Source organism: Muntiacus reevesi, chromosome 3 (genome assembly GCF_963930625.1).
Source record: "Muntiacus reevesi chromosome 3, mMunRee1.1, whole genome shotgun sequence".
Taxonomy (NCBI): Eukaryota; Metazoa; Chordata; class Mammalia; order Artiodactyla; family Cervidae; genus Muntiacus; species Muntiacus reevesi.
Genome location: NC_089251.1, coordinates 33,128,892 through 33,156,210, shown reverse-complemented (window position 1 = coordinate 33,156,210; position 27,319 = coordinate 33,128,892). Strand labels below are relative to the sequence as shown.

The window sequence follows — 27,319 nt, the reverse complement described above, 5'->3', positions numbered from 1 at the left end:
AGGTAGAGAGACGAAGAAGCTCTTTCATTGCTGAGGGCTTAGGAAGTGGAGGCCTTGGCCGAGTAGGAAAGAAGCCAGGGCCGCTCAGGGGAGACTTGAGCTAGGCAATGAATAACGGGGGTGGGTCTCTTCCATCTACTAGCGTCAGGCCTCCAAATTTGCCCTCCTTTGGGGATTTTTGGTGTGGTCTCTAGGAGACGTGTTAGAATTTCTCTTGAAATCTTTACTCAAACCATGTCTGGGCCTCTCCCTAGGGGAGCTGTGTTTGAGTCTCTCCTTGAGGGGATTGTTGTGCCTCCTCTCAGAGGGACTTTGTCCGCTCCCCTCAGAGGGCTTGTGCTGTCTTCTCTCAGAAGCACTGTGTTCTCTCCTCTCAGAGGAACTGCGACGAATTTTCTCAAAGAGACTGCGATTGCTCCTCTCAGAGGGACTGCGACACCTTCTCTCAGAGGGACTGCGACATCTCCTCTCAGAGGGACTGCGACATCTCCTCTCAGAGGGACCTCGATAGCTCCTCTCAGAGAGACTGTGATGGCTTCTCTGAGAAGAGCTTGGATGGCTCCTCTCAGAGGCGCTGCGATGGCTCCTCTCAGAGGCGCTGCGATGGCTTCTCTCTGAGGCGCTTCGATGGCTTCTCTCAGAGGCACTGTGATGACTTCTCTCAGAGGCACTTTGATGGCTCCTCTCAGAGGCACTTCGATGACTTCTCCCAGAGGCACTTCGGTGGCTCCTTTCAGAGGCACTGCGGTGGCTTCTCTCAGAGGCACTTCTATGGCTCCTCTCAGAGGTACTGTGCTGGCCCCTCTCAGAGGGACTGTATTGGCTCCTTCCAGAAGAATAACATGGGGTTGTTTCCCTACTGAAGCCGAAGCTCTGATGGTTTCGTTCCTTGTGTGTGGGTTTCCCTTTAAGGTGACTGTGTGAGGTCCTCTTCATGAGAGAAGCAGGTTGTAAGAGTCTCCCTCCAGCATGAACTCTGATTCCTGATTTGAAGTTCTTGGACTCCGGGTTAGAGATTTCATTTCTGTTAAAGTTTTTCTTAGCTCTGCTACTACTGTCATTTTGAACAGGACCCAAACACTGGCTAGTTGAGGTGTTTTTGAGAGTGGTGCTTCTTTGGGAAACTGTGGGCTTGGGTAATTGCTTAGGTCTGAGTTGGAAAGAGCTATTCCTTTTTGGTTGTTGAGCTGGTCTGAATTGGTCTGTTTCTTCCCACCGTGTGGTCTCCTGCTTAGTGACTGACTCTGATTGCCTTAGCTTGAGAGTTGGCATCCTGTGTCTTTTGCTGTCTCTTGTTAAGCAATAGTCTCTGGCTTTTTGTTTGGGAAGGTAGGTTTTGCTTGACCAGAAATAGTCTGACCTTGCTGTGTCCTCAGGCTTCTGCCCAGCCAAAGCCATAATTCTGTGTGCTGTTTGAATTGCCTGCTTTAGGCCCTGAAAAAGCAGTTGAATAAATTTTGGTTGGGAGGATTTCTTAGGTTGTCTTTTTAAAGAGGCGGTCATTGTCTGAGATGCTCCACTTCTGTTCCTTCTTAACTGGTTTGGTAATTCCCTGGAGGAACTCTGTATTATAGCTCTACCATTTGTGTAGAACTTTGTATTTTGTGATCTAATTCCCTTGGGGATTCTTTTCATTGGATATTTTGAATCATGGGTCTTTTTGGTTCTCACTTTAGCCCATTTTTCATCCTGATTGCTTTCAGAGTCACTCTCTGATAGAGAGTGAACTTGAGTGAACTCGTAGTGTCCAGGCTCTCTAATTTCTGTCTTTTCTATTAGGCTAGAGCTGTCATATTGCCTTCGCCTGATGTGGACTTCTATAGGAGAAGGAGACTGGGAAGACCCAGACTGGAAATCTATTGTAGAAGTAGGACTCTTGGAAGCTCGTGTGTAACCTTTGGCTTTCCTTAATGATGTTGATCTAAGGCTCCTTGGCGTGATTGTTCTGTCTCTTCTGTGATACTTTGGGAGCTGGGGTCTTTTACCAGTTCGCAACCTAAAGCCAAGATGTAGCCTAATCTCTCCGTGGCCTTCAGGAGTGCTTACAAGGTGAAGCTGTGGATAGATAAGAAGGTGAGGCCCAAAAGCAGCCTGTAATTTATGACAGCAATTAAATCCTGAACATCGGCCACACTGTAGGCAGATAGGATATTTTAGGACCAGACCTGAAGCTAGAGGTGGAGGTACATTGGGGGGTATTTGACTCTTCAACAGTTTTGCTGCTATTTTTAGCTGTAAATCTTGTAGCAGCTGGAACTGTTCTGAGAAGTCAGTCTTGGCCTGGGAAAGATAACTTGGCTTGAGGGAGTGTTGGGACTCAAAAATCCTTGTCTGTGAATCACTCTGTGAGTTCTCAGTCTCTTCCATTGGAACAGAATCTCTCCTGGCAAAAAATATGTTGAGGGAAGACTCTGACTTTGCTGGGACAGGAGGCTGACTCCCTGTGCATGAAACAGGCATGTACTGAATGACTTCCTGGGATATATTGCAGGGTTTTGAGTTTGTTTTCTTTATTCTCGTTCTACTCCCAGAGTAGTGCTGTATTATGGAGGGCATGGAACTACGTGTCCACACCCTTAAGGGTGTTTTTTTTTCATGACCATGGCATGAAGTATGTCTCTGAATGTAGTTTTTGACCACTGAAGGCTGAGAAATAGTACCTTGACCCTTTTCAAATAATCTCTCAGAAGATGTCATCAATTCAGCTGGAACCCCAAATAAATTCTGAATAGATTGACAGGTATTTTCAGTGGCTCTTTCTGTTAAAGATGTTGGAGAAGAAAACTTCCTTTCCATAGTGGTCCCCAAGACATTCCCCAGCATTAGCATATTGGAGAGATATTTTCTAGGTAGTCGTGGCCTCGAGGAGCGACTCTCCCAGACATTCCGTTGCCTGCCCAGAACAGGCCAGGAAAGGGCTCTTTGAGCCCCTGACTCTGCCTGGAAAAACCTAGGTGGTGATATCCAGTCTTGTGGTGAATGTTGTGAGGGTCTCTGGAGTGAGCTTTCTGACTCCTCCACATGTTTCCTCTTAGTCCTTTCATTAGGTATGACATCCACTCCTGGCATCTCAGAATTTGAGTTTTTTACAGTAATAACTGTCTCATCAGGGGATTGGTTATGAAGGGATAAGGAAAAAGTTGAAGATTGTATCATATCAAGGTCTATAAAAGACTCCTCAGGTTGCAAAATATCTGTCACAAGGTTTTTTATATCCAATACACTTGATTCTTGTGGCATCTTAGAATCCCAAAGATCTAATTCAGATGTTCTGACAGAACTTGAAATGAGTGAGTCTGAAGAGTTGTGTAGAAACCTAGAGAAATAATTCCCTATTTGTAACTCTTCTTCTGATGATCCCTCCTCAAAGTCCTTATTCTGACACACCTCATTTAGATTCAAATCCTCAGATTCCATGACTTGAGGAGGTCCTGTTTTTACCCCTGTAGATTTCACAGCCTGAAGCCCTTGTTTATGATTTAACACTGTAGGTGCCTTGAGTGTATATGTTGGCTGTGTGGTTAATTCTGCAGATTTCACTTCAGTATTTGGTCTTGGAGTTAATTCTACAGATTCTACTGGTTCTTGAAGATGTAGCCTTGGGAATAAATCCAAGTAATTTGTTGCCTTAAACCCCACTCCTATTGGTTCTGCAATCTGGGGAATTGGCCCTTGTGCTAATTCCTCAGATTTTACAATTTGAAGTGGTGGCCCCACAGTCTTTACAATTTGAAACCCTGTCAAATCCATTCTTTTCAAAGTTTGGTACTTTGGTTCTGTGGTTAATTTCTTAAATTTTGCATTTTGCAACCTTGGGCCTGAGGTTGAAGGTCTCACATCTTGTGGTTTTGAAGTCAACTCAAGACAGTCTACCATTTGAGAGTTTGGCCATGATGTTAACATTACAGACTTCACAACTTGATATGGTGGCCCAGGAGTCACGTTCACAGGTGTAGCAACTCTGATGGGAGCTACTGGCTTTACCCCTATTGCTTGAGCAACTTGAAGCTGTGTCTTTGTAGAGTTTGTGACTTGTTCTAATGGCTTTGGACTAATCCTCATGAATTCTGTAATTTGACCCAGTAGTCCTGGGGCTGTTTCTGAGTATTTCATACTTTGATTCTGTGACTGGGTTAGCTTCATTTTTCCCTCCCCTTGTTCCCATGTCTCAGTGGTGACCTCTGCAGATTCTGTGTGTCCTACAACTTGACCTATTTGCTTTGCCTTTAGGAATCGCTTACAGGTCAAACCCATAGACCCAGGAACTTGATATCGTATCCCTTCTGTAATCTCTGAAGATTCTGGGACATCTTGAAATGTCTTTGTAATCAATGCTATAGACTCTCCCCTTGGCAGTTTTTGCTCGGAGATCACCTCCACAGATTCCTGGGCTTGAGGGTAGGGCCTTGAATATCTCTCTGCATCAGTGGTTTTACTTATTAGTTTTGGACTCCTTCCAAGAAATTCCTCCCCTTGCAGCTTTGTCTTGAAGGTCAACCCCATAGTTTCTGTAATGTGATTCTTGGGTCCTGAAGTCATCCCTTCAGATTCCACAACTTGCTGCAGCTGCTCTGTATGTAACTCCTTAACTTGGGACCCTGATTGAGAGAGCAACTCCAGAGTTTCCAGGATTTGGTGGCTTTTCTTTGGTGTTAATTCTAAGGATTTTAAACCTTGATTCCTTAGCACTGGAGTCAGATCAACAAATTCTGGTACTTGAAGATTTAGTTTCAGAGGCATTCCTGAAGCTTTCATGGCTTTTCCTTTTGGTTTTTGGGTCATCTTCACAGATTTCTCTACAGTTTCTGTGTCTTGATGTGCCAAACTTTGTGGCATTTTTGAAGAATCTGTAACTTGATAAATTGGTATTGAAGTCAAACTAACAGATTTAGGGACTCGATGCATTGGCTTTGGAATCATCTCTGCATGTTCTACAAACTGATGCCCTGGCCTAGGGATGATTTCAGAGGAGCCTGTCATTTGAGAGCTTGTTCTTGAAGTTAGATCCTCAGATTTTGGTCTTTGAAACAGTGACTCTGATGCTAACTCCACAGATTTTATAGCTTGTTGCAGAGACATTGAAGATGATTTTGCATGCCTCGTCCTTTGCAACTTTGGTTCTGGAGTAAACTCCAAATGTTTCACACCTTGTTGCTGTGATTCTGGAGACAAATTTGAAAATTTGACACTAGTCAACATTGGTCCTGGTATGAAGTTCTTAGTTGACTCTGGTGCCAAGATTCCTGATTTGACACCTTGCAATCCTGAAGTCAGCTCTTGGCAATTCATGCCTTGCTCTTGAGACCCTGGTGTCAACTCTACAGAGTTCATATTTTGAAGACATGGTTCTGGTGCAGAGATCTCAGATTTAACACATTGTGACCTGAGACATGATGATGATCCTAAAAAGTTCATACTTTGAGATTGGGGCAGTAGGTTTGACTTCATAGATTTCACATCTTGAGAACATGGCACTGATACAGATACTACAGCCTTCTGCCTGAAGCAAGAAATCAATTTATTAGAATTCACATCTTGAGGTTGTATCTCTGGTTTCAACTCCAGAGGCTTCCCATCTTGAAAACATGGCTCTGGTGCAAACACCACAGATCTTATACTGTGCTGCCTGAGGTGTGAGGGCAACTCCTCACAATTCATACCTTGAGGCTGTGGCCCTGAGTTTAACTCTATAGATTTCACTTTTTGAAAGCATGGCTCTAGAGCAAACACATTCCATTTCAAATTCTGCAGCTCAGAGTCTGAAATCAGTTTTGTAGAATTGGTACCACAAAGCAGTGGCTCTTTGTTCATCTTCATAGATTTTATATCTTCAAACAGTTGCTCTGGTAAAAATAACATAGGTTTCATAACATTTAACTGAGGGCCCAAAGTGAACACAGACTGCACAACTTGTTGCTCTGACCCAGCATGGTTAACCAAAAATTGGACTTTTGGAGACTTTGTCCCTGAAGTTAACTCAGGAGATTTTGCTTCTTGCAAGTGTGATTCCAGGTTGAACAACATAGATTTTGTACCATGAGATTCTGGCCCAGGGTTCATTTCAGAGGGTTTCATACCATGCATCTGTGGCCCTGGATTAGACTTTACAGAACTTAAGTATTGAAGTTCTAACCCTGAATTCAACCCAGTAGAATTCACACCTTGCTGCTGTGGGTCAGAGTTGAACTTTGTTGAGGTTCTACCTTGAGACTTTGTCCCTGGAGTAAATTCACATTTTATGTCTTGTAAATCGTGCACAGGGTTGAACATAACAGATTTTATACCTTGAAGTTCTGGCCCTGGATTAAAATCAGAAGATTTCCTACCTTTACATTTTGTCCCTGAAGTTAACTCAGGAGATTTTATACCTTGCAAGTGTGGCCCACATTTGCACTTCATAGAATCTACACATTGTAATTTTGGCTCTGGATTCAGCTCAGAAGAATTTTCACACTGTGTCTGTGGGCCAAGGTTGCATTCTGTGGGTGTTACACTTAGAAACTTTGACCCTGAAATCAATTTGGATTTCAGACCTTGGCAGTGTGGCCTAGGGTTGAACACCGTAGATGTCTCACATTGATTCCCTGTACATGACTTCACTTCAGATCCCATATTTTGACATTTTTTCCTTGAAGTTGACTCAAGGGATTCTATACCTTGCAAAGATGCCCCACGTTTGCAACCCATAGAATTTAAACATTGTGATTTTGTCTCTGGATTCAACTTAGAAGACTTTGCACACTGCATCTGTGGCTCAGGGTTGCATTCTTTGGGTGTTACACTTAGAAACTTTGACTCTGGACTCAATTTAGATTTCAAACCTTGGCAGTATGGTCCAGGATTGAACACCATAGATGTCTCACATTGATTCCCTATACATGGTTTCACTTCAGACCCCATATTTTGACATTTTTCCCCTGAAGTCAACTCAAGGGATTTTATACCTTGCAAGGGTGGCCCACATTTGCAACCCATAGAATTTAAACATTGTGATTTTGGTTCTGGATTCAATTCAAAAGACTTTGCACACTGCACCCATGGCCCAGGGTTGCATTCTGTGGGTGCTACACTGAGAAACTTTGACTCTGGACTCAGTTCAGATTTCAGACCTTGGCAGTGTGGTCCAGGATTGAACCCCATAGATGTCTCACATTGATTCTCTGTGCCTGGATTCACTTCAGTTCCCATATATTGACATTTTTCCCCTGAAGTCAACTCAAGGGATTTTATATCTTGCAAGGGTGGCCCACATATGCAACCCATAGAATTTAAACATTGTAATTTTGGTTCTGGATTCAATTCAAAAGACTTTGCACACTGTATCCGTGGTCCAGGGTTGCATTCCATGGGTGCTACACTGAGAAACTTTGACTCTGGACTCAATTCAGATTTCAGACCTTGGCAATGTGGTCCAGAGTTGAACACCATAGATATCTCACATTGATTCTCTGTGCCTGGATTCACTTCAGTTCCCATATATTGACATTTTCCCCCTGAAGTCAACTCAAGGGATTTTATATCTTGCAAGGGTGGCCCACATTTGCAACCCATAGAATTTAAACATTGTGATTTTGGCTCTGGATTCAACTTAGAAGACTTTGCACACTGCATCTGTGGCCCAGGATTGCATTCTGTGGGTGTTACACTTAGAAACTTTGATTCTGGTCTCAATTCAGATTTCAGACCTTGGCAGTGTGGTCCAGGGTTGAACACCATAGATGTCTCACACTGATTCTCTGTGCTTAGTCTCACCTCAGATCCCATATGTTGACATTTTTTCCCTGAAGTCAGCTTAGATGATTTTGCTCCTTTCAGACCTTGGCAGTGTGGTCCAGGGTTGAACACCATAGATGCCTCACTTTGAAGCTCTGTCCCTGAATTTAACTTAGAAGACGCCATACCTTGAAATTTTGAAACTGAAGTTAATTCAGAAGAGCTTGTACCTTGCAAATGTGACCCAGGCTGGCATCCAGGTGGATTTACACACTTAAGTTTTGGTTCTGAAATGAATGCAGAAGAATTCACACCTTGCAAATCTGGCCCAACACAGAGCACCTTAGATTTTCTACCTTGATGCTCCGTACTGGGATTCAACTCTGAAGATTTTGTGTCTTGCACTTGTGACCCAGTGTTGAATGGTGTATAATTCACACATTGAAGTTGTGACCCTGGCTTCAGTTCAGAGCATTTCCCACCTTGTAATTTAGGCTCATGGTTAAATTCCAGCAACTTCTCATCTGGAAGCTTCATTTCTGTGCTCAACTCAGATTTTACCTCTTGCAGCTGTGGTCCAGGATTGAACTCTAAAGATTGAATACCTTGGTGATTTGTTCCCAGACTCAAATCAGAATATTTCATATCTTGCAGTTGTTGGTCAGGATTGAATTCCAAAGACTTCACATTTTGAAACTTAGTCCCTTTGCATGATTCTGAAGATTTTATATGTTGTGAATGTGTCCTAGGACTGAACACCATGACTTTTACACTTTGAAGCTCTTGCCATGGATTCAACTTACACGATTTCTCATCTTGCTTTTGCTTTCTAGCATTGCTCTTAGACGATATCCCACTGTGAATCTTTGATTCCAGGGCCGACTTACAGGATTTTGCAACCTGAAATTCTAGGCCAGGATTGACTTCTGTAGAGTTCATCAATTGAAGCTTTATAGGCCCAGAAGATTTTGCACCTTGCAACTCTGCCACAGGGTTGAATTCCATAGATTTCACACCTTGAAGGTATGCCTTTGATGTCAGCATAGATAATTTTCTATCTTGTAACTGTGGAGCTGAGTTGAGCCCCAAAGATTTCACATCTTGTACCTTTGTACCAAGAGTCAATTCAAAAGGTTTCATATCTTGCCACATTGGCCTGGTGATGAATTCCATAGATTCTCCACTTTGAGGCTTTGTCTTTGGTGTTAACTCTGAGGATGTCATACCTTGCAGAGGTGGAACAACAGATTTCAAATCTTGAGGCCTCCACCCTAGCCTCAAATCAGATTTATCACCCTGTCTCTGTGGTTGAGGGTTGAACTCCACTGATTTCACACCTTGAAGTTCCCTCTTCTGGGTTAAATCAGATTTCCCACATTGTAGCTTCAGTCCATGATTGAACTCTAAGGATATTTCATCTTGAAGCTTTGTCCCTTGAGTCAATTCAGAACATTTTTTACTTTGTATCTGTGGTTCAGAGTTGAACATCGATTTCGCTTCCTGAAGCGTTGTCCCTAAAACCGCTTCAGAAGATTTCATACCTTGAAAGTGTGGTCTAGAACTTAACCCTTTAGATTTTACATGTTGAAGCTTTATACCCATGATCAGTTCAGAACATTTCATATCTTGTAAGTGTTGGCCTGAGTCTGACTCTACTGATCTCACAACTGGAATCTTCCTTGTCAAATCAGATTTTGCACCTTGTAACTTTGGACTAGGTTTCAGGTCTACAGACTTCACACCTTGAAGTTTCTCCCTTGGGATATCTTCAGACAATTTCACACCTTGCAAGTTTGATCCAGACCTGAAATTCATAGATTTTACACGTTGAAGCTTTATACCCGTGATCAACTTGGAAGATTTTATATCTTGCAACTGTGGACCTGACTTGTGTTCCACTGATTTCACTTTTTGAAGCTTTGACCCCAGTGTCAATTCAGATTTCACACCTTGTGATGGTGGCCCAGATTTGGACTTTGCAGATTCCACATCTTGTAACTTTGAGTCTGAGATTAATTGAGAAGATTTCTCTCCTTGAAATTGTGACTTAGAGTTGACCACCAATTTCACATTTTGAAGCTTTGATGCCGGGATCAGCTCAGAAGATTTCAGAACTTGCAACTGGGGACAGGGGCTAAATTCTTTATGTTTTACATCTTGAAGTTTGGCCTTTGAGGTCCACCCAGAAGAGTTTACACCTTTTAACAATGACCCAGGGTCAAAATCTGTATATTTGACACCTTGAGTCTTTGTTCCCTCGGTCAATTTAGAAAACATTATACCTTGCAACTGTAAGCCAGGGATTAGTTCAGTAACTTTCTTATCTTGGGACTTTGTCTCAAACGGTGGCTTAGAAGATTTTAGACCTTGCCACTGTGGCCCAGTGTTGAAATCCTCAGATTTCACACCCTGAAGCTTTGGCTGAAGAGTCAACTCAGATGACTTCATACTTTTCAAGTGTAGTGGGGAGTTCAACTCTATAGTTTTATCACTTTGTAATTGTGACCCTTGGCTTAATACCTCAGATTTCACCTCAGGAAACTGTGGCTCTTGTGTAAGCAGTGGAGACTTCACACCTTGAAGCTGTGTTCCTGGGGCTGACTGTAATGGTTTCACTTCTTGAAGCCATGGTCCTGGGGTCAACAAAGGAGATTTGCCATCTTGCAAGTTAAGCCTCGATTTGAACATCATAGATTTTATATCACAGAGCTTTGACTTGGGAGTCAGGTCACATGATTTCATACTGCTAAACTGTAGACAGGGTTTCACATTGAGACCTTGAGCCTGAGACTCTTGGAGTGATGTCAAAGATTGTACATCTTGAAGCTTTGGCCTTGGGGTCAATACAGATGACTTCATATCTCTCAACTGTATCAACTCTGTTGGTTTGACACACTGAGGTTGCAACTCAAGATTTAGCAGAGATTTCACACCTTGAAACACTGGTGCAGGCATCCACTGAACAGTTTTCGTACTTCCAAACTGTGGCTTTTGGTTTAACTCCACAATTTTCATACCTTTAAACTGTGGCCCTGAGGTTGATGCCAAAACTTTTCCTTCTTGCAACTGTGGTCCTGGGGACAACTCAGGAGTTTTCACCCTCCTCAACTGTGACCCAAGGTCGAACTTCATATATGCTGTACCTTGAATTTTTGGCCCCAGATGCAATTCAGATGACTTTGCGTCTTTTAACTGTGTTGAAGATTTCAACTCTACAAATTTGCCTCCTTGAGGTTGTGACTTAAGACTTAACCCTGCAGATTTCACGTCTTGGAACTCACATCCTGGTATCCACTGAATATGTTTCATACTCTCAGGTTGTGGCTCTTGTTTAAACTTAGCAGTTTTCACATCTTGAAGCTGTGGCTCTGAAGTTGACTTTGAGGATTTTACTTGGTGTAACTGTGGTCCTGGGGTCAGTTTGGGAGACTTCATACTTTGCAACTGTGGTTCAAGTTTTAACTTTTTAGATTTTACACCTTGAATATTTGATTCTGGAGTCAATTCAGATGATTCCCTACCTTTCAACTGTAATTCAAAGTTAAGGTCTACTAATTTTCCATCTTTAAATTTTAGCTCTGGAATTAACTCCCAAGACATCCCATCTTCTGACTTAGACCCTCTCTTCAGTGACTCTGAATTCACACATTGCTGCTCTGGTGAGATTACAGATATCTCACTAACCTGTTTTGGCCCAGGAGTTAAGTTCACAAGTGCCATCTCTTGAAACTGTTGCTTTGGGGCTAGATCCACAGATTTTACTCCTTGAAACTTTTGTCTTCTGCTTGCATTCACAGATTGTACTACCTGCTTCTTTAGCCTTGGAGTCAACTTCATAGGTTTTGCAAATTGCAGCTCTTGATCTGGAGTCTCCTCTACAGGTGTTAAAGTTTGAAGCTTTGGACATGGGGTTAGCTGCAAAATTTTCACATCTTGCATTTGGGGCTTTGCAGTCAATTCCCGAGGTTTCATACCTTGCAGTTGAGGCCCTTGGAGCAATGACCATGGTGCCAAAAATACAGAATTCTCATCTTGCATCCTTGGCCCAAGTTTCAATTCCATAGCTTTCACATCTTGCAGTTGCGTTCTTGGGATGAACGTCACAGTTTTTAATCCTTGATTTCTTAAGGACAGTGCCAACACATCAGATTTCACACCTTGAAGCTTGGAATCTGAGGTGAATTTCACAGATTTGACATCTTCTCTCAGTGGTCCTGAGGTTATCTCCACAGATTTTTTACCTTCCAGGTGTGTACTTGGGGTTAGCAATGTAGATTTCATACTTCTTGGATGTTGTCCTGGAGTTAAGACTGCAGAGTTCACATCTTTCAACTCCAACTCTGAAGACAGCAACTCAGATATTAAACCATGAAGTTTTGAGCCTGGGGTCACCTCTACCGGTTTCACATCTTCCCCCTCTGACCCAGGGGTTAACACCATAGATTTAACATTTCCCAGTTGTGGCTTTGATGTTAACTGAATAGATTTCATACTTCCTAAATGTGGTCCTGGGGTTAACTTCACAGATTTTGTATCTTCCAGCTGTGGCTCTGGCATTAGTGCCTCAGATTGTAAACCTTCAACCTTTGAGATTGGGGTCCTCACTGCAGGTTTTACATCTTGCATCTGTGGTCTTTGGGTCAATCCAGAAGATTTCATAACTTGTAACAGTGGTCTTCTTGTCAACTCAGAATAGTTTACACTTGGCAACTGGAGTCTAGGAGACACCTCCATAGATTTTACATCTGGTCTCTGTGGCTCTGAAACTAATTTATAAGAAATGTCACCTCCAAAGCTTGACATTTGGTCTGCTACTTCACATTTTATACCTTGAAACAGTGACTTTGGTCCTAACATCTCAGGCTTAACCCCTTGCTGTTCAGGTCCTGAGGCCAACTTCATAGATCTTTCTCCTTGCACCTTTGGTTCTGGAGTTAACTCAAAAATCTTCACATATTGTAGTTGTGGCCCTGAGTTTAACTCAGAGGATTTCACACCTTGAGACTGAACTCCTGATGTTAGATCACAAAATTTGACATCTTGTAGCCATGGCCCCACCTGTTTCACACCTTGAAGCCCTGGAGACATCTTTGCTGATTTAGAATCCTGAAGCCCTAACTCTAGAGTTGTCTCCATGGAAGTTACACTATGAAGCGGTGATTCTGGGATTTGCTTACCAAATTTGACACCTTGAAGCTTTGGTCCTGAGGTCAATTCAGAAAATTTGACATCTTGCTGCCTTGACCCTAGGTTCAGTTCCTCAGATTTCATATCTTGAAATTGTAGTTCTGAGGTCAGTTTCACCGATTTCATGCTGTGAAACTGTGACCCATCAATAGACAGAATAGATTTCATATTTTCAACTGGGAGCCCTTGACTTAACTGCAAAGATGACTCTGTTACAAATCCTACAGGCTTTGTATCTTGAAGCTGTGTTCCTGGCATCAACTGCACGTGTTCAAAACCTTGATGCTGTGGGTCTGGAGTCAAATCAGAAAATCTGACACCTTGTAAGCATGGTCCTGAGCTTAGTTCCGCGAATTTTGTACTTTGAGTTTGTGGTTTTGCCATCAACTGTATAGATACAACACTTTGATACTTTGGTCCTGGGATACAATCTGACAATTTTATTTCTTGCATTGGGGAACCTGGGGTCAATTCATCAGATGTCACACTATGATATGGAGACCCTGAGATTAAAAGTCTTTCTCCTTGAAGTGGTGGCTCGGGAGATAACTCTGAAAATCTTACACTATGCAACTCTGGTCCCAGGGACATCCCTTGGAGCTGTACCTCCTGAGTCAGTTCCTCTGGTATCATACTTTGTAGCACTGGCTCTTGTATTGGCTTCTCTGATTCTACCATTTTGGTAGTAGTTGACTGTTGAGTTAAATTAACATATTTCATGTCTTGTGGTTTTGGCTGTGACTCCAACTGCCTGGACGTTACTTCCTGGAACTGTGGCTCTGGAGTCAACTCGGTAACTTGTGGTTTTGGTCCTATAACAAACTGTTTAGATTCCACCACTAATGGGGATGACTCGGAGGTTAACTTCACATATTTCAAATTTTGCAGTAGTGGCTCTGACATCTCATATTGTATCCTTGGTTCTAAAGTCAACTCCAGAGATTCTTTTTCTGAATTTGGTTGTACTGGTATTACCTCCTGGATGTTTTCAACTGGAAATGTTGCTAACCCCACATTTTCTGTGTTTGCATATTCTGACATTAGGGATATCTCTGATGATTCTGTATCTTGAAGATGTGGCCTTAGAGGAGTCATTCTTGCAGATTCTATAACTTGATCTGTTGGCTTTTGCATTAATTGGGGCAAATTAACTTGGGGCAAAGCCTCAGAAATCAGTCTTACAGTTTCTGTGTCTTCACGATCTTGACCTGGAGTCAACTCTGAAAATTTTTGAAAATGCAGCCTGGGCATCACACCACCAGGTTTCAAGACTACAGATTCCTCCTCTTGTGGCCAGATCTCAGCAGCTAACTCTGTAAGTGCTATGTCTTGATGCCTTGGTATGGAAGGTAGACCCACAGATTTCAGTTCTTGTAAATGCAGTTCCACAGTCAATTTCCTTGATTCAGCATGTTGTAACTGTGACTCAGGAATTAACCTACTAGATTCTTCCAGTGGTATATGTAAATCCACAAAATTATCATCATGCCTTAATGGCTCTAGAGTCAACTCCTCAGGTTTTATACTTGTGGACTGTGGTTCTGAGGTCAATGACACAGATTTCACATTTTGAAATCGTGGTTCTGAGATAAGCTCCTCATAGTTCATAACCTCTGAATATGATCCTAGATTTGGATGAACAAACTTTGTATCTTGAGGCTCTGGGGTCAACATCTTTGATTTCATACCTTGCATCTCTGATCCTGGTACTAACTCCAGAGATTCTTGTGTAGTTTGCTCTGACACTGGAGTTTCATCCATGGCTCTCACACTTTGGAACATTGGCTCAAGAGTGCCCGTGAATGACATTGAGTTCATCTGCATAGATGCTTGGCTCAATGACCTGGGGGTACTTCCTAAAGATGATTGTATCAACCCCATAGACTCTTTCACATGGTGACCAGTGTCAGAGGTTAGCTTTGCTTCTGTTGCTGAATATCCTGGTTCTGAGATCATCCCTAAAGATTCTGAAGCTTGATACCATGAGATCAGTCCTTCAGGTTCTGTGACTTGATGATTTGGTCTGGAGTCTACCTCTACAGAGTTTACTGCTTGAATGTGTGCTCTTGGGATCAGTTCCTCATTTTTCATACTTTCTACCTGTGTCTTAGGAGTCAGTCTTGTGCTTTCTACCATTTGAGGAGTTTTTACATCTTCAAGCAATGGTATTGGGGCTGTCTCCTCAGTTCTTATATCTTGTGACCATGACTTTGGGGCCAACTCCATAGGTTTCACATCTTTTTGTACTATTCTTGGAGACAATCCCACAATTTCTATACCTGGAAACTCTGATGGTAGAGCCAAATGACCACATTCCATACATCGCAACTGTGAACTGGGGACCAAATCTATAGATTTCCTACTTTGCAACTGTGGTGCTGGAACTAACCCAGTAGATTTTTTACTTTGTTGTTGGGGTCCCAGCATCAGTTGGATAGATTTCGCACCATGAAGCTGAGGCCCTGGGGTTGACTGCACAGATTTCTCATTTTGCCCCTGTGGTATGGTGGCCAACTCCTCAGGTTTTACACTCTGCTGTTGTGGTTCTGTGGCCAATTCTATAGAGTTCACAGTTGAGACTGGCTGTCTGTAATTTCCCAATTCTGGGACTGAACCTGTGGTTATGTCTACAGATTTTATATTTTGTGACTCTGGTGCTAAAACCAGTTTCCCAGACTTCAAATTTTGCAATCTTGGGGATAATGTCATAGAACCCATAACCTTAAGTTGTGGGATTGATTTAATCTCTCTATAGTTCACATCTTGAACTGATGTAGTGGACATTTCTGCAGATTCTGTGACTTGAGGCAGTGGCTTTTGACTCATTCCCATAGATTTTGTACCTCTACCCAGTGACCTTGGGATTGTCCCTAAAGATTCCATCATTTGATGATGTGAATGTGTCACCTCTGCAGATTTCTCCATTTTTAGCCAGGAGTCAGAGGTCAACTCCATAGTTTCTATAACATGATGACTTTGCCTTGGACTCATCTCGGAATACTCCAGAATTTGATGCCATGGGGTCAACCTCGAAGACTCCATGACTTGATGAGATGGCCCTGGTATTAATGCCATAGATTCTGTGCCTTGATAATACGGTTGTGGAGTCATTCCCTCAAAGTCTGGCATTTGAATACATGACCCAGGAGTCAATTCCAGACTCCTGGAGTTGGCTTGAGATATTGGTATCACTCCTCCTGATACCATGACTTTATGTGGTGGCTTTGGAGGTAAGCCCACAGATTCTACCACTCCAAGTGTACCAATAGTAGTAAGAGAGCTCGAAGTCAAACCATCTGATTGAATTGCCCTTTGGGTTAAATTTGTAATTTGAGACTGTGTATCTGGGATCAAACCCCCAGATTCTATAACATGTGACTTTGTTGGTGGAATTATCCCCATAAAGTCCATAGCTTGTAATAGTGCTACTGGAGTCACTTTCATGTAATCCATCACTTGATGCAGTGGCCTGGGGATCATTTCAAGTGATTTCATATTTTGACATACTGGCCCTGGAGTAATCTTCAGTGATTCTGTGACTTGACTTTGTGGCCTTGATGTTACATCAACTGATTGCATAACTTTATGTGGCCTTGGGGTTATTTCCACAGTTTCTATGACTGCATGTCGTAGTCTTGGACTCATCTTTCCTGGTTGTATGACTTGATGGTTCAACAATGTACTCCTTTTTACTGACTCCACAACTTGATATCGCATTGTTGGGGTCATTCCCATTGACTGTATGATAGGTGGATGTGATTTTTTAATCATCCCCATAGAATCCATGACTTGAAGCAATGCTATCGGAGTTACCTTCACATTATCTATGACTTGATTCAGCGGTCTTGAAGTTATCTTTCTTGATTCCATAACCTGCTGCAGAGGTCTTGGGGTTACCTCCACTGATTTAATGACTTGATATGATGGTTTCTGGTTTACATGCACTGTTTCCATGGCTTCCATTGGTTTTACAACTTCATTTGATGGCCATTGGAACAAACCCACAGATTCTATCACTTCTGAATGTGAATCTGGAATCATCCCCATTGAATCCATGACTTGAAGTAATGCTAGTGGAGTAACTTTTACACTATCTGTGACTTGGTATGGTAGCTGTGGGGTCAGCTCCATATTAGGCACCTGGGTCTGTTGCTGCTGTATCCTTTTTTCTGGAAGACTTAAGACCCTCTGCTTTATATTAAGCTCTAGCACATGTTTTGGGTCCTTCTTCAGTAAAGTCATTTCCTCTTGAGTGATGTCAGCTCCTAAGCTTTTGGGAGGTAGAATGTCTATTGATGTCATTAATGGCCTGGATGCAAGGATTTGCGGGCCATATCCAGGTTGTGACTGCTTACCTGGGATAAGAGTCTGAGAAATTCTTGTTTCTGTTCTATTTAATCCAGATTCCACTCCAGTGTTCCCCTGGAGCTGAAGAGATGGAAGGTCTGGGGATTCATTGTTGATATTTTGCTCAGTGCTTTGATGAATGGGCATAGATAGCTGGATTTGGGGTTTCTCTGGTTCAGGGACTCCTCCTTGCACCTCAATTAAATAATTCAGCATTGCCCATGATTCCCTCACAGGCAGAGGCACTGTTTGTTCCCGCAAAGTACAAACCTTCCAAGCCATATGTCCCTCTAACTCCCACCTAGCCAAAGGAGAGAGCTGGATTGGAGTTGACCCTGACAATAGTGGTCTCTCTTTGAAGATAATATTTGGCTTATGATCTGATGTCAAATCACTGTCGCTCCTTCTCTTATCCTTTGTTTTTTCTCCTTGTCTGTGGAGATCTGGGGATTCAAAAAGAGAGTTGATAAAAGTGCTTTGATGGCTTAAGGATGAAAGAGTTTCCAAATTCTGAAAAAATTCTGATTTCCCAAGCTCTGAAAGCCTAAAAGAAGGCAGAGATCTGCCTTGGTTCCTGAACACAGGAGGTTGACTTTGGGGTAAAATAGGTAAACTACGGCTCCGGAATTGCCAAGTTGTTTCTTCAGAAGAGACAGGAAGGTGAGACAGGCTCGAGCTGTAGGATGATCCAGAGGAGATACTACTGTCAGTAGAATGTTCTGCATTCTTACAGTCACAACAGGGTAGAACAGGCTCCTGAGCCACAAAAACAGAGGAGGTGGAAGAAGAAATCATATCCTGTGGTTCAGGCAAACCCAATTCCATAAGACTTGATCTAAGAAATAAAGAGAAAAGTTCCCATTTGTTTTGAAACAGGAAAAAGTAGGAAAATGGAAAGACAATGGCCATTTTGAATGCAAAATATTTTGGACTGAGGGAAAACAAAAAAGGTTGCTTTCCCCAACATTAATTGCTTATTTATGGAAAGAATTCCTCCACCAGGAAAAAGGGAGGCATTTGTCCCCATTCCAATCAGAAATGATTCACAGACCAGTGGTTCTTAAACTTTGCCCCACTACGAAAACTAACCATCTTTCTTCTCCCTCCCCCTCTCTTTTCCTCCTTTCCTCTCTCCCTCCCTCCCTCCTTCACTCCCTTCCTTCCTCCCTCTTAAAAGCTCTACCACTTTCAACCTCCACTCAGAAACCACCTGACCTTGTACTTTCCAGGTGTTGGAAGATCTGTTGAAGACTCCTGTCCATTGACCAGAGTACATATTCCTGGGTCCATCCCACAGGGAGTTCTGAAAAACTGGGTGCAGCAGAGTGTGTTAGTGTAATTGAAGTGATATTAATGTACTGGTAAGAGAACAATGAAAAAAAGACTTAGAAAGGAGACAGCTATCATAGTGAGGAAAGTGAAACAGAATCCCAGGTATCTTACTCCTGACTTTCACAGGATTTATCAGTAGGGTAAGCTGAAGAGAGAAAAAATAGACACAGAGAAGATTGATTTTACTCACTGTTTCAGGTTAGCTTCAATGCAGCTCATCCTGAGATTTTTTTCCAACTGTGGATCTGGGAGTAGAGGTGAAGAATCTATTAGAATTATGACTCTTGGCCTTACCTTAATTCAATTCCCTCATTTTGCAAATAAGGAAACAAAGACAAAACCATGCCTAAGATCAAAAGGCTAATTAGTGGAAGAGCTCAGATTTAACCAGTGTCTCCTTTTGTTTGTTTCTCTTTTAAGCTACAGTGTGCTGTCTTCACCATGTAGTCAATGTAAGCCATTGGAAGCAGCGGGAATAATCATGGTAAGGAGAAGTGGGGAAAACAGAGAAATACATATCTTTGGAGGAAAAGATATGTATTATCCAGTCTCTATGGTAGAGAAAACAGGTATCAAAACTTCCTGCACCAAACTCTTCACAGTTACCTCCTCTCACAGAGTTTCTTTCCTGATACTTTAAATAAGCTTTGCATAAAAGGAGATTAGGAAAGGAAGTACGAGGATAGAAATGAAAGAATTCATGATTCTTTTCATTCATGAAAAGAATTATGAAGCCATTTACATTTCTTCAGAAGTGTAGTTGCTAGAAAGAGTAGGCATATTTCTTCCAATAACATGATCTTTTCAACCTTCCTTCTACCTGCTATTACAGGTTAAAGTCTTAAAGCAGACCCTGCAGTTGATTTGTCATTAGTCTTGAACTGAAGAATAAAAGATCTTTCTGACCTGTGAATTTCTGGATCTTTTTCAATATATGCTGCTTTGAAGCCTAGAAAGGCACAAAAAGAACAAATAAAATCAAGTAATGCTCTAGGTTAGAGACTTTATTGATAGACATAAATATAAACAGTTGGCATTCATAAAGACAGCAACAGTTACTTCATTCATTTAATACTGAATCATTTATTGAGTACTTACTATGTTCAATGTGATGTGTGGGGTGCTGGGACTGTAGAGATAAATATGATTCCTGTGTTCTAGGAACTTATGCTAGTGGAGAAAAGAGAAGTCTAAACAGGTAAGTTACAGTACCATGGGGTAAATGCTGTAACACAAATAGAAATGTGAGGGGATAAAAAGGATAGTGATTAACTGCCTGGGAGAGAAAGGAAGAATTACTCAAAGATGTTACCATTTGTACTGGAGTTTGAAGAATCAACAGAAGGATTTTAGGTGAAGAAAGAGTCATCCAGGCAAGCAGGACTATCACTGAGCATCACAATTGTCAGGTACTTTTTTTTAATAAGTTAATTTTCGGCTGTGGTGGGTGTTTGTTGCTGTGCTCAGGCCTTCTCTAGTTGTGAAGAGTGGGGTCTACACTCTCTCTCTAGTTGTGGCTCGTTGGCTCTAGAGCAGGAGTTCAGTAGTTGTGGCGCATGTGCTTAGTTGCCCCACAGCATATCGTATCTTCCCTGACCAGAGATTGAACCTGTGTCCCCTGCATTGGCAGGCAGATTCTTAATTCCTGGACCACCAGGGAAGTCCCTGTCAGATGCATCTTTGCTAAGTAGTGAAAGATGAAGCTGAAAAAGTAGGTGGGAAGCCAGATTATATGGGATTTTCATTTCATCCTGCAGGTCAGATTTCCCATTCAGTAGGTAATAAACTCCTAGTGTTTCTGCAAGGGTGTTCCAGGTGCTTTTGAAGGCAGAAGTGACATTGTTACAATTTCAACTAAACATTTTTTTTCTTCTCTTTAAATTAGGTTATCAGCCTCTGAAAGTGTATTAAAACAGCCTATGACAATTAGTTGGGAATTCACGAATATGCTGATAATGAAGAAACTCAGTTTATTACTCAGTAGAATAGTCCTAGATGCAGTGGTAGTTTTGACTTTTAGACAGTTTAAAATTGATTTTATATTTCATGATATGTTATTTACATCCATAATGGACTGTTGATTAAAAACATAAGCAAAAGGAAAATTAATGTTGAAATACAAGTTGATATATTTACATATAACCTTTCTCTATTTTTATCTCAAAATGATCTCTATGTATTATAGACCTAAAATAATCTCCCATTATAAAACACTTGGTAATGCTGAATAAAATACAACAAACATCTTTTTAAATGCAGAATGTAGCTCCTTACAAGGAAGTAAAGGAAATCTCCAGGCCAAAAATCAGGAGAAAACTGAGAAACAAGAATGGAAACTTGTTAATACTTAAATGCTCTTGGTCGTTTGCAGTGTCAGCCACTGAGGGAACAGCAAGGTGGGGACAAAGACAAGGCCTGTGTGAAGTGGTATTTAAATGAGACCCCAGGGAAAAAAAGCCAGGATTCACAAACTACTACACACTTGGTAAAAAGGTAGCTAGAAAAAAATACCACCAGGGCTTCCCTGGTGGTCCATTGGTTAAGGATCTGCCTTGCAATGCAGGGAAGTCTTTCCTCAAAAAATGCAGTTCAGTCCTTGGTAAGGGAAGATTCCACATGCCTCAGGGAAACTAGGCCCAAGAGCCACGACTGCTGAAGCCCATATGCCTAGAACTCTTATCTCCCCCAACAAGAGAAGGCACCACATTGAGAAGCCATTGCACCACAATTAGAGAGTAGCCCCCACTCACTGCAAGTAGAGAAAACCCGAGCAGCAACAGAAACCCAGTACAGACAAAAAAAGAAAATTAAAAAAAAAATATTGCCAGACAAGGAAGCTTGAACTCTGGGTGGGGAAAAAACCTTCTTTAAAATTTTTAACCAAGAATCTACCCTCATATTGATTTGAAATTCTAATTTATATGCCTTGTGTAGTCAGGAGCCCTCATACTGAAAATAAAAGTGGTCCTGGGCAAAAGGCAAAAGTAAATATAAAGCTCCTTGAAAACTGAAGTAGAAGAAGAGAGAAAAGAAAAATAATTTGAATAACTGTAATAATAAATGTGAAATACCTAGTGAAATGGTTAACTTCTTAGAAAAAATATAACATCAAAATTGGGGAAAAAATAGATCGAGTAGAACAGTAAGCATGAAAGCAATTGAAATGATAATCAAAGACATTCTCCATCAGAGCTAATGAAAGAGCTCACCAAGGTTTCTGAATACAAGTACAACTTATAAATGTCTTATAAATGCATTTCTCTACTGTAGCAAAAAATCTAGACAAATGTAATTTTAAATAATGAGAGATATTTTTCACAATAGCAATAAAATGACCGATACCAAGATATTAATTATAAAGACAGAACAGCATCATGTAAAAGACTTTTAGAGCTCTATTAAAGGGCATAAAGCACAATCTGAATAAATGAAGAGACATTCTAGGCTCTGGCTGGAATAATTTAAGATTATAAAGATGTCAGTACTCCCCCAATTAAATTATATTTAATACATTCCCAATTCAAATTTCAGTTGGACTATTTCAAGGACTTGTAAAAAATATCTATAATTTGTATGGCTAAATAAAGGTCTATTTACAGCTAAATCAACCTTAAAAAGAAGAGCAAAGAAAGGACTTGCTGTACCAAAAGCTAAGACACACTACAATCTATGGTAATGGAAACAAGAACAAGTAAGCCAATAGAACAGAATAGAGAACTCAAAAGGGACTCCTATATATATGGCTAGTTAATATGAAAAAAAGAAATTCTACAAATGAATGGGGAAAAGATTGTTTAGCAGATAGTGATGAGAAAATTGTCTCAATATAAAGAGAAAAATAAAATTGGATCACTTTCTAATACTGCATATAGAGATGTACTCTAAATGTATTAAAAACTAAAATGTGTAAGGTAGACTAGAAAATTTTAAAAAAAAAAATGTTGGAGAAAACCATTGTGACCTAGGGCACAGAATAACATCTTAAAGAAAACTTCAAAAATCCCAGAATGGGGGGGGCGGGGGAAGAAATCCATAGAAGACTACCATATCCAACTGGGACAACAAAATGACAAATCTGCCACTTCTAACCTCAGAGGCCTGAAGGGAAAGTTGCCTTGACACTGAGAAGTTAAGAGGACTGGAAGGAAGTATCTGAGAAGTTGTAACTACAGGTTGTTCAGTTCAGTTCAGTTGCTCAGTCATGTCCGACTCTTTGCGACCCCATGAATCGCAGCACGCCAGGCCTCCCTGTCCATCACCAACTCTCGGAGTCTACCCAAACCTGTGTCCATTGAGTCGGTGGTGCCATCCAGCCATCTCATCCTCTGTCACGAACTTTTGTGTAATCTGCAGCTCAAGTTCACATCATCTGCATGGTCCCCAAACCATGATTTTGAAGTCATCCTGGATTGATGGCACCATAGTCTAAAGCAGATGAGATACTCTCTGAGAAAGATCTTCATCCTAAGCTTCAAACAACTACCATGACTATTGTTGTTGTTGTTGAGTCACTCAGTCGTGTCCAACTCTTTGCGACCCCATAGACTGCAGCATGCCAGGCTTCCCTGTCCTTCACCAACTCACCTTTTCCATTGAGTTGGTGGTGCCATCTTGTTCTCTGTCATCTCCTTCTCCTCCTGCCTTCAATCTTTTCCAGCATCAGAGTCTTTTCTAATAAGTCAGCTCTTTGCATCAGGTGGCCAAGTATTGGAGCTTCAGCTTCAGCATCAGTCATTCCAATGACTATTCAGGACTGATTTCCTTTAGGCTGGACTGATTTGACCTCTTTGCATTCCAAGGGATTCTTGAGTCTTCTCCAACACCGCAGTTCAAAAGCATCAATTCTTCAGTGCTCAGCCTTCTTTATGGTCCAACTCTCATATCCATACATGACTACTGAAAAAACCATAGCTTTGACTAGATAGACATTTGTTGGCAAAGTAATGTGTCTGCTTTTTAATACGCTGCTTAGGTTTGTCATAGCTTTTCTTCCAAGGAGCAAGTGTCTCTTAATTTCATGGCTGCCGTCAGCATCTGCAGTGATTTTGGAGCCCAAGAAAATAAAGTCTATCACTGTTTCCATTGTTTCCCCATCTATTTGCCATGAAGTGATGGGACCAGATGCCATGATATTAGTTTTTTACTATCGAGTTTTAAATCAGCTTTTTTACTCTCCTCTTTCACCTTCATCAAGAGGCTCTTTAGTTCCTCTTTGCTTTCTGCCATAAGGGTGGTGTCATCTGCACATCTGAGGTTATCGATATTTCTCCCCACAGTCATGATTTCAGCTTGTGCTTCATGCAGCCTGGCATTTCACATGATAAACTTACTCTGCATTTAGGTTAAATAAGCAGGGTGACAAAATACATCCTTGAAATACACCTTTCCCAATTTGGAACCAGTTTGTTGTTCCATGTTCAGTTCTAACTGTTGCTTCTTGACCTGCATACAGGTTTCTCAGGAGGCAGGTAAGGTGATGTGGTATTCCCATCTCTTGAAGAATTTCCCACAGTTTCTTGTGATCCACATAGTCAAAGGCTTTAGCATAGTCAATGAAGCAGAAGTAGATTTCTGGAACTCTCTTGCTTTTTCGATGATCCAACAGATCTTGGCAATTTGATCTCTGGTTCCTCTGCCTTTTCTAAATCCAGCTTGTACACCTTGAAGTTCTCAGTTCACATACTGTTGAAGCCTAGCTTGGAAAATTTTGAGCATTACTTTACTAGCATGAGAAATGAGAGCATTGTGCAGTAGTTTGAACATTCTTTGACTTTGCTCTTCTTTAGGATTGGAATGAAAACTGACCTTTTCCAGTCTTGTGGCCTCGGCTGAGTTTTCCAAATTTGCTTGCATATTGAGTACAGCACTCTAAAACCATCACCTTTTAGGATTTTCAATAGTTCAGCTGGAATTCCATCACCTCCACTAGGTTTGTTTCTAGTGCTGCTTCCTAAGGCCCACTTGACTTTGCACTCTAAGATGTCTGGCTCTAGTTGAGTGATCACACCATTGTGGTTATCTGGGTCATGAAGATCTTTTTTGTATAGTTTTGTGTATTCTTGCACGTCTTCTTAATATCTGTTGCTTCTGTTAGGTCCATACCATTTTTGCCCTTTATTGTGTCCATCTTTGCATGAAATGTTCCCTTGGTATCTCTGATTTTTTTGAAGAGATAGCTAGTCTTTCCCATTCTATTGTTTTCCTGTTTCTTTGCATTGTTCACTTAAGAAGGCTTTCTTATCTCTCCTTGTTATTAATTGAAACTTTGCATTCATATGGGCATATCTTTCCTTTTCTCCTTTGCTTTTGGCTTCTCTTCTTTTCTTAGCTATTTTTTTTAATCTTTTTTTTATTAGTTGGAGGCTAATTACTTCACAACATTTCAGTGGGTTTTGTCATACATTGATATGAATCAGCCATAGAGTTACACGTATTCCCCATCCCGATCCCCCCTCCCACCTCCCTCTCCACCCGATTCCTCTGGGTCTTCCCAGTGCACCAGGCCCGAGCACTTGTCTCATGCATCCCACCTGGGTTAGCTATTTGTAAGGCCTCCTCAGATAACCATTTTGCCTTTTTGCATTTCTTTTTCTTGGGGATGGTTTTGATTACCACCTCCTGTACAATGTTACACACCTCTGTCCATGGTTCTTCTGCCACTCTATCAGATCTAATTCCTTGAATCTATTTGTCACTTCCACTGTGTAAGTGTAAGGGATTTGATTTAGGTCATACCTGAGTGGCCTAGTGCTTTTTCCCTACTTTCTTCAATTTAAGTCTGAATTTTGCAATAATGAGTTCATGATCTGAATCACAGTCAGCTCCTGGTCTTATTTTTATTGACCGTATAGAGCTTCTCCATCTTTGGTTGCAAAGAATATAATCAGTCTGATTTCCGTATTGACCATCTGGTGATGTCCATATTTAGAGTTGTCTCTTTTGTTGTTGGAAGAGTGTGTTTGCTATGACCAGTGCATTCTCTTGGCAAAACTCTGTTAGCCTTTGCCCTGCTTCATTTTGTACTCTAAGGCCAAACTTGCCTGTTACTCCAGGTATCTCTTGACTTCCTACTTTTGCATTCCAGTCCCCTATGATGGAAAGGATGTCTTTTTTTGGTATTAGTTCTAGAAGGTCTTGTAGGTCTTCATAGAACCATTCAACTTCGGCTTCTTCGGCATTAGTGGTTGGGGCATAGACTTGGATTACTGTGATATTGAATGGTTTGCCTGGGAAACGAACTGAGATCATTCTGTCATTTTTGAGATTGCACCCAAGTACTGCATTTCAGACTCTTTGACTATGAGGGCTACTCCATTTCTTCTAAGGGATTCTTGCCCACAGTAGTAGATATAATGGTCATCTGAATTAAATTCACCCATTCCAGTCCATTTTAGTCACTGACTCCTAAAATGTTGATGTTCACTCTAAGCAAGGGCTTCCCTGGTGGCTCAGTGGTAAAGAATCCACCTGTCAATACAAGAGATACAGGTTTGATCCCTGTTCTGGGAAGAATCCACAAACCACAGAGCAACTAAGCTCATGGGCCACAACTATTGAGCCTGTGCTCTAGAGCCCGGGAGCCACAACTACTGAGCCCATGTGCCCCAACTATGAAGCTGGAGCGCCCTAGAGCCTATACTCTGTCTGCAAGAAGAGAAGCCACGGCAGTGAGAAACCTTTGCACTGCAACTAGAGAGTAGCCCCTACTCACCACAACTACAGAAAAGCCCATGCAGCAACAAAGATCCAGCACAGCCAAAAATAAATAAATAAAATTATTTTTTAAATTATGTATAAAAGTCTAAGCAGAACATTCAGTAGTTTTATATGGCTAATGGACAAAAACTGACTTCAGGGACCAAGAAGGAGGGGCCTTAATAGAAATTCCAGGCTTTTAGTTGGTATCTCCAAATGGCCATATCTTGGTAATAAACCTGAAATAAACTAGTCTTAAAACTGAAGCTCAGCCTTCAATGAGTCTAACCCTTGATTGGATTAAGATCATCTTTCCTTACTCTAGATGACTTCCAGAAGCAAAAATACTTCTACTATTTAGAGGAAAGTAAATTTATCCAGAGCTTTGAATTACCTCTTAAATTTTACTTTTAAAATATCTATTATTCAACTAAAAATTGCCATGTATACTTGAAGATAAGACTGAATGATTGAAAACTAAGAGACAAACACAAGCACTACAAACAAATTCTCAGGCAATCCAGATGTTGTTAAAAAGGCATGGTGTTTAAAATACACATGCTTTATGTCTTCACGAAATTAAGTGACAAGATGGAGAATCTTAACCAAGAACTAGAATCTTTTTAATAAATCTGATGGAAATTCTGGAACAACAATAAAGAACTTAAAATGGGTGTAATAGCAGATTAGACACAACTAACTGAAGAGAAGTCTGAAGGCAATATTCATACTGAAGCATGGTGAAGAAAAAAAGAGAAAAAAGATATAAGAACCAAGAAATGTGAAGGACAAAGTGATAGACATTCCAGAAGAGAAAGAGAGAGAATAGAAAAATATTTGAGAAATTTAATAGTGTAGTGGAAATATGGGGATTCTCTGTACTTACTGCTCAGTTTTGCTGTGAACCTAAAAACTGCTCTAAAAACGAAAGCATATATTAGGGGGAAAGTTTATCCCTGGGAACTTTCCAAAACTGAGAAAGCCTGAGATTCAAGCTATAAATGCAAGAAGTGAAAATAAAAAAATAAAATAAATAAAATTTAAA

The 27,319-nt window shown here is 41.1% G+C and overlaps 1 protein-coding gene across 1 annotated transcript in view; it reads right to left on the bottom strand.

Annotated features, from left to right (window-relative positions):
• Window positions 1-27,319, bottom strand: part of SPATA31H1 (SPATA31 subfamily H member 1) — a 41,832-nt gene that overhangs the window by 433 nt on the left and 14,080 nt on the right. The window contains exons 2-15 of the mRNA XM_065928784.1: window positions 19,432-19,528; window positions 18,770-18,824; window positions 18,463-18,558; window positions 16,257-18,082; window positions 14,510-15,248; window positions 9,926-13,966; window positions 9,775-9,847; window positions 8,283-9,630; window positions 7,918-8,117; window positions 7,521-7,575; window positions 7,036-7,325; window positions 6,162-6,459; window positions 5,586-5,660; window positions 163-5,474 (exon numbers count right to left, since the gene is read on the bottom strand). Of these exons, the coding sequence (XP_065784856.1) occupies window positions 163-5,474; window positions 5,586-5,660; window positions 6,162-6,459; window positions 7,036-7,325; window positions 7,521-7,575; window positions 7,918-8,117; window positions 8,283-9,630; window positions 9,775-9,847; window positions 9,926-13,966; window positions 14,510-15,248; window positions 16,257-18,082; window positions 18,463-18,558; window positions 18,770-18,824; window positions 19,432-19,528 (14,505 nt within the window). The remainder of the gene's footprint in view (window positions 1-162; window positions 5,475-5,585; window positions 5,661-6,161; window positions 6,460-7,035; window positions 7,326-7,520; window positions 7,576-7,917; window positions 8,118-8,282; window positions 9,631-9,774; window positions 9,848-9,925; window positions 13,967-14,509; window positions 15,249-16,256; window positions 18,083-18,462; window positions 18,559-18,769; window positions 18,825-19,431; window positions 19,529-27,319) is intronic.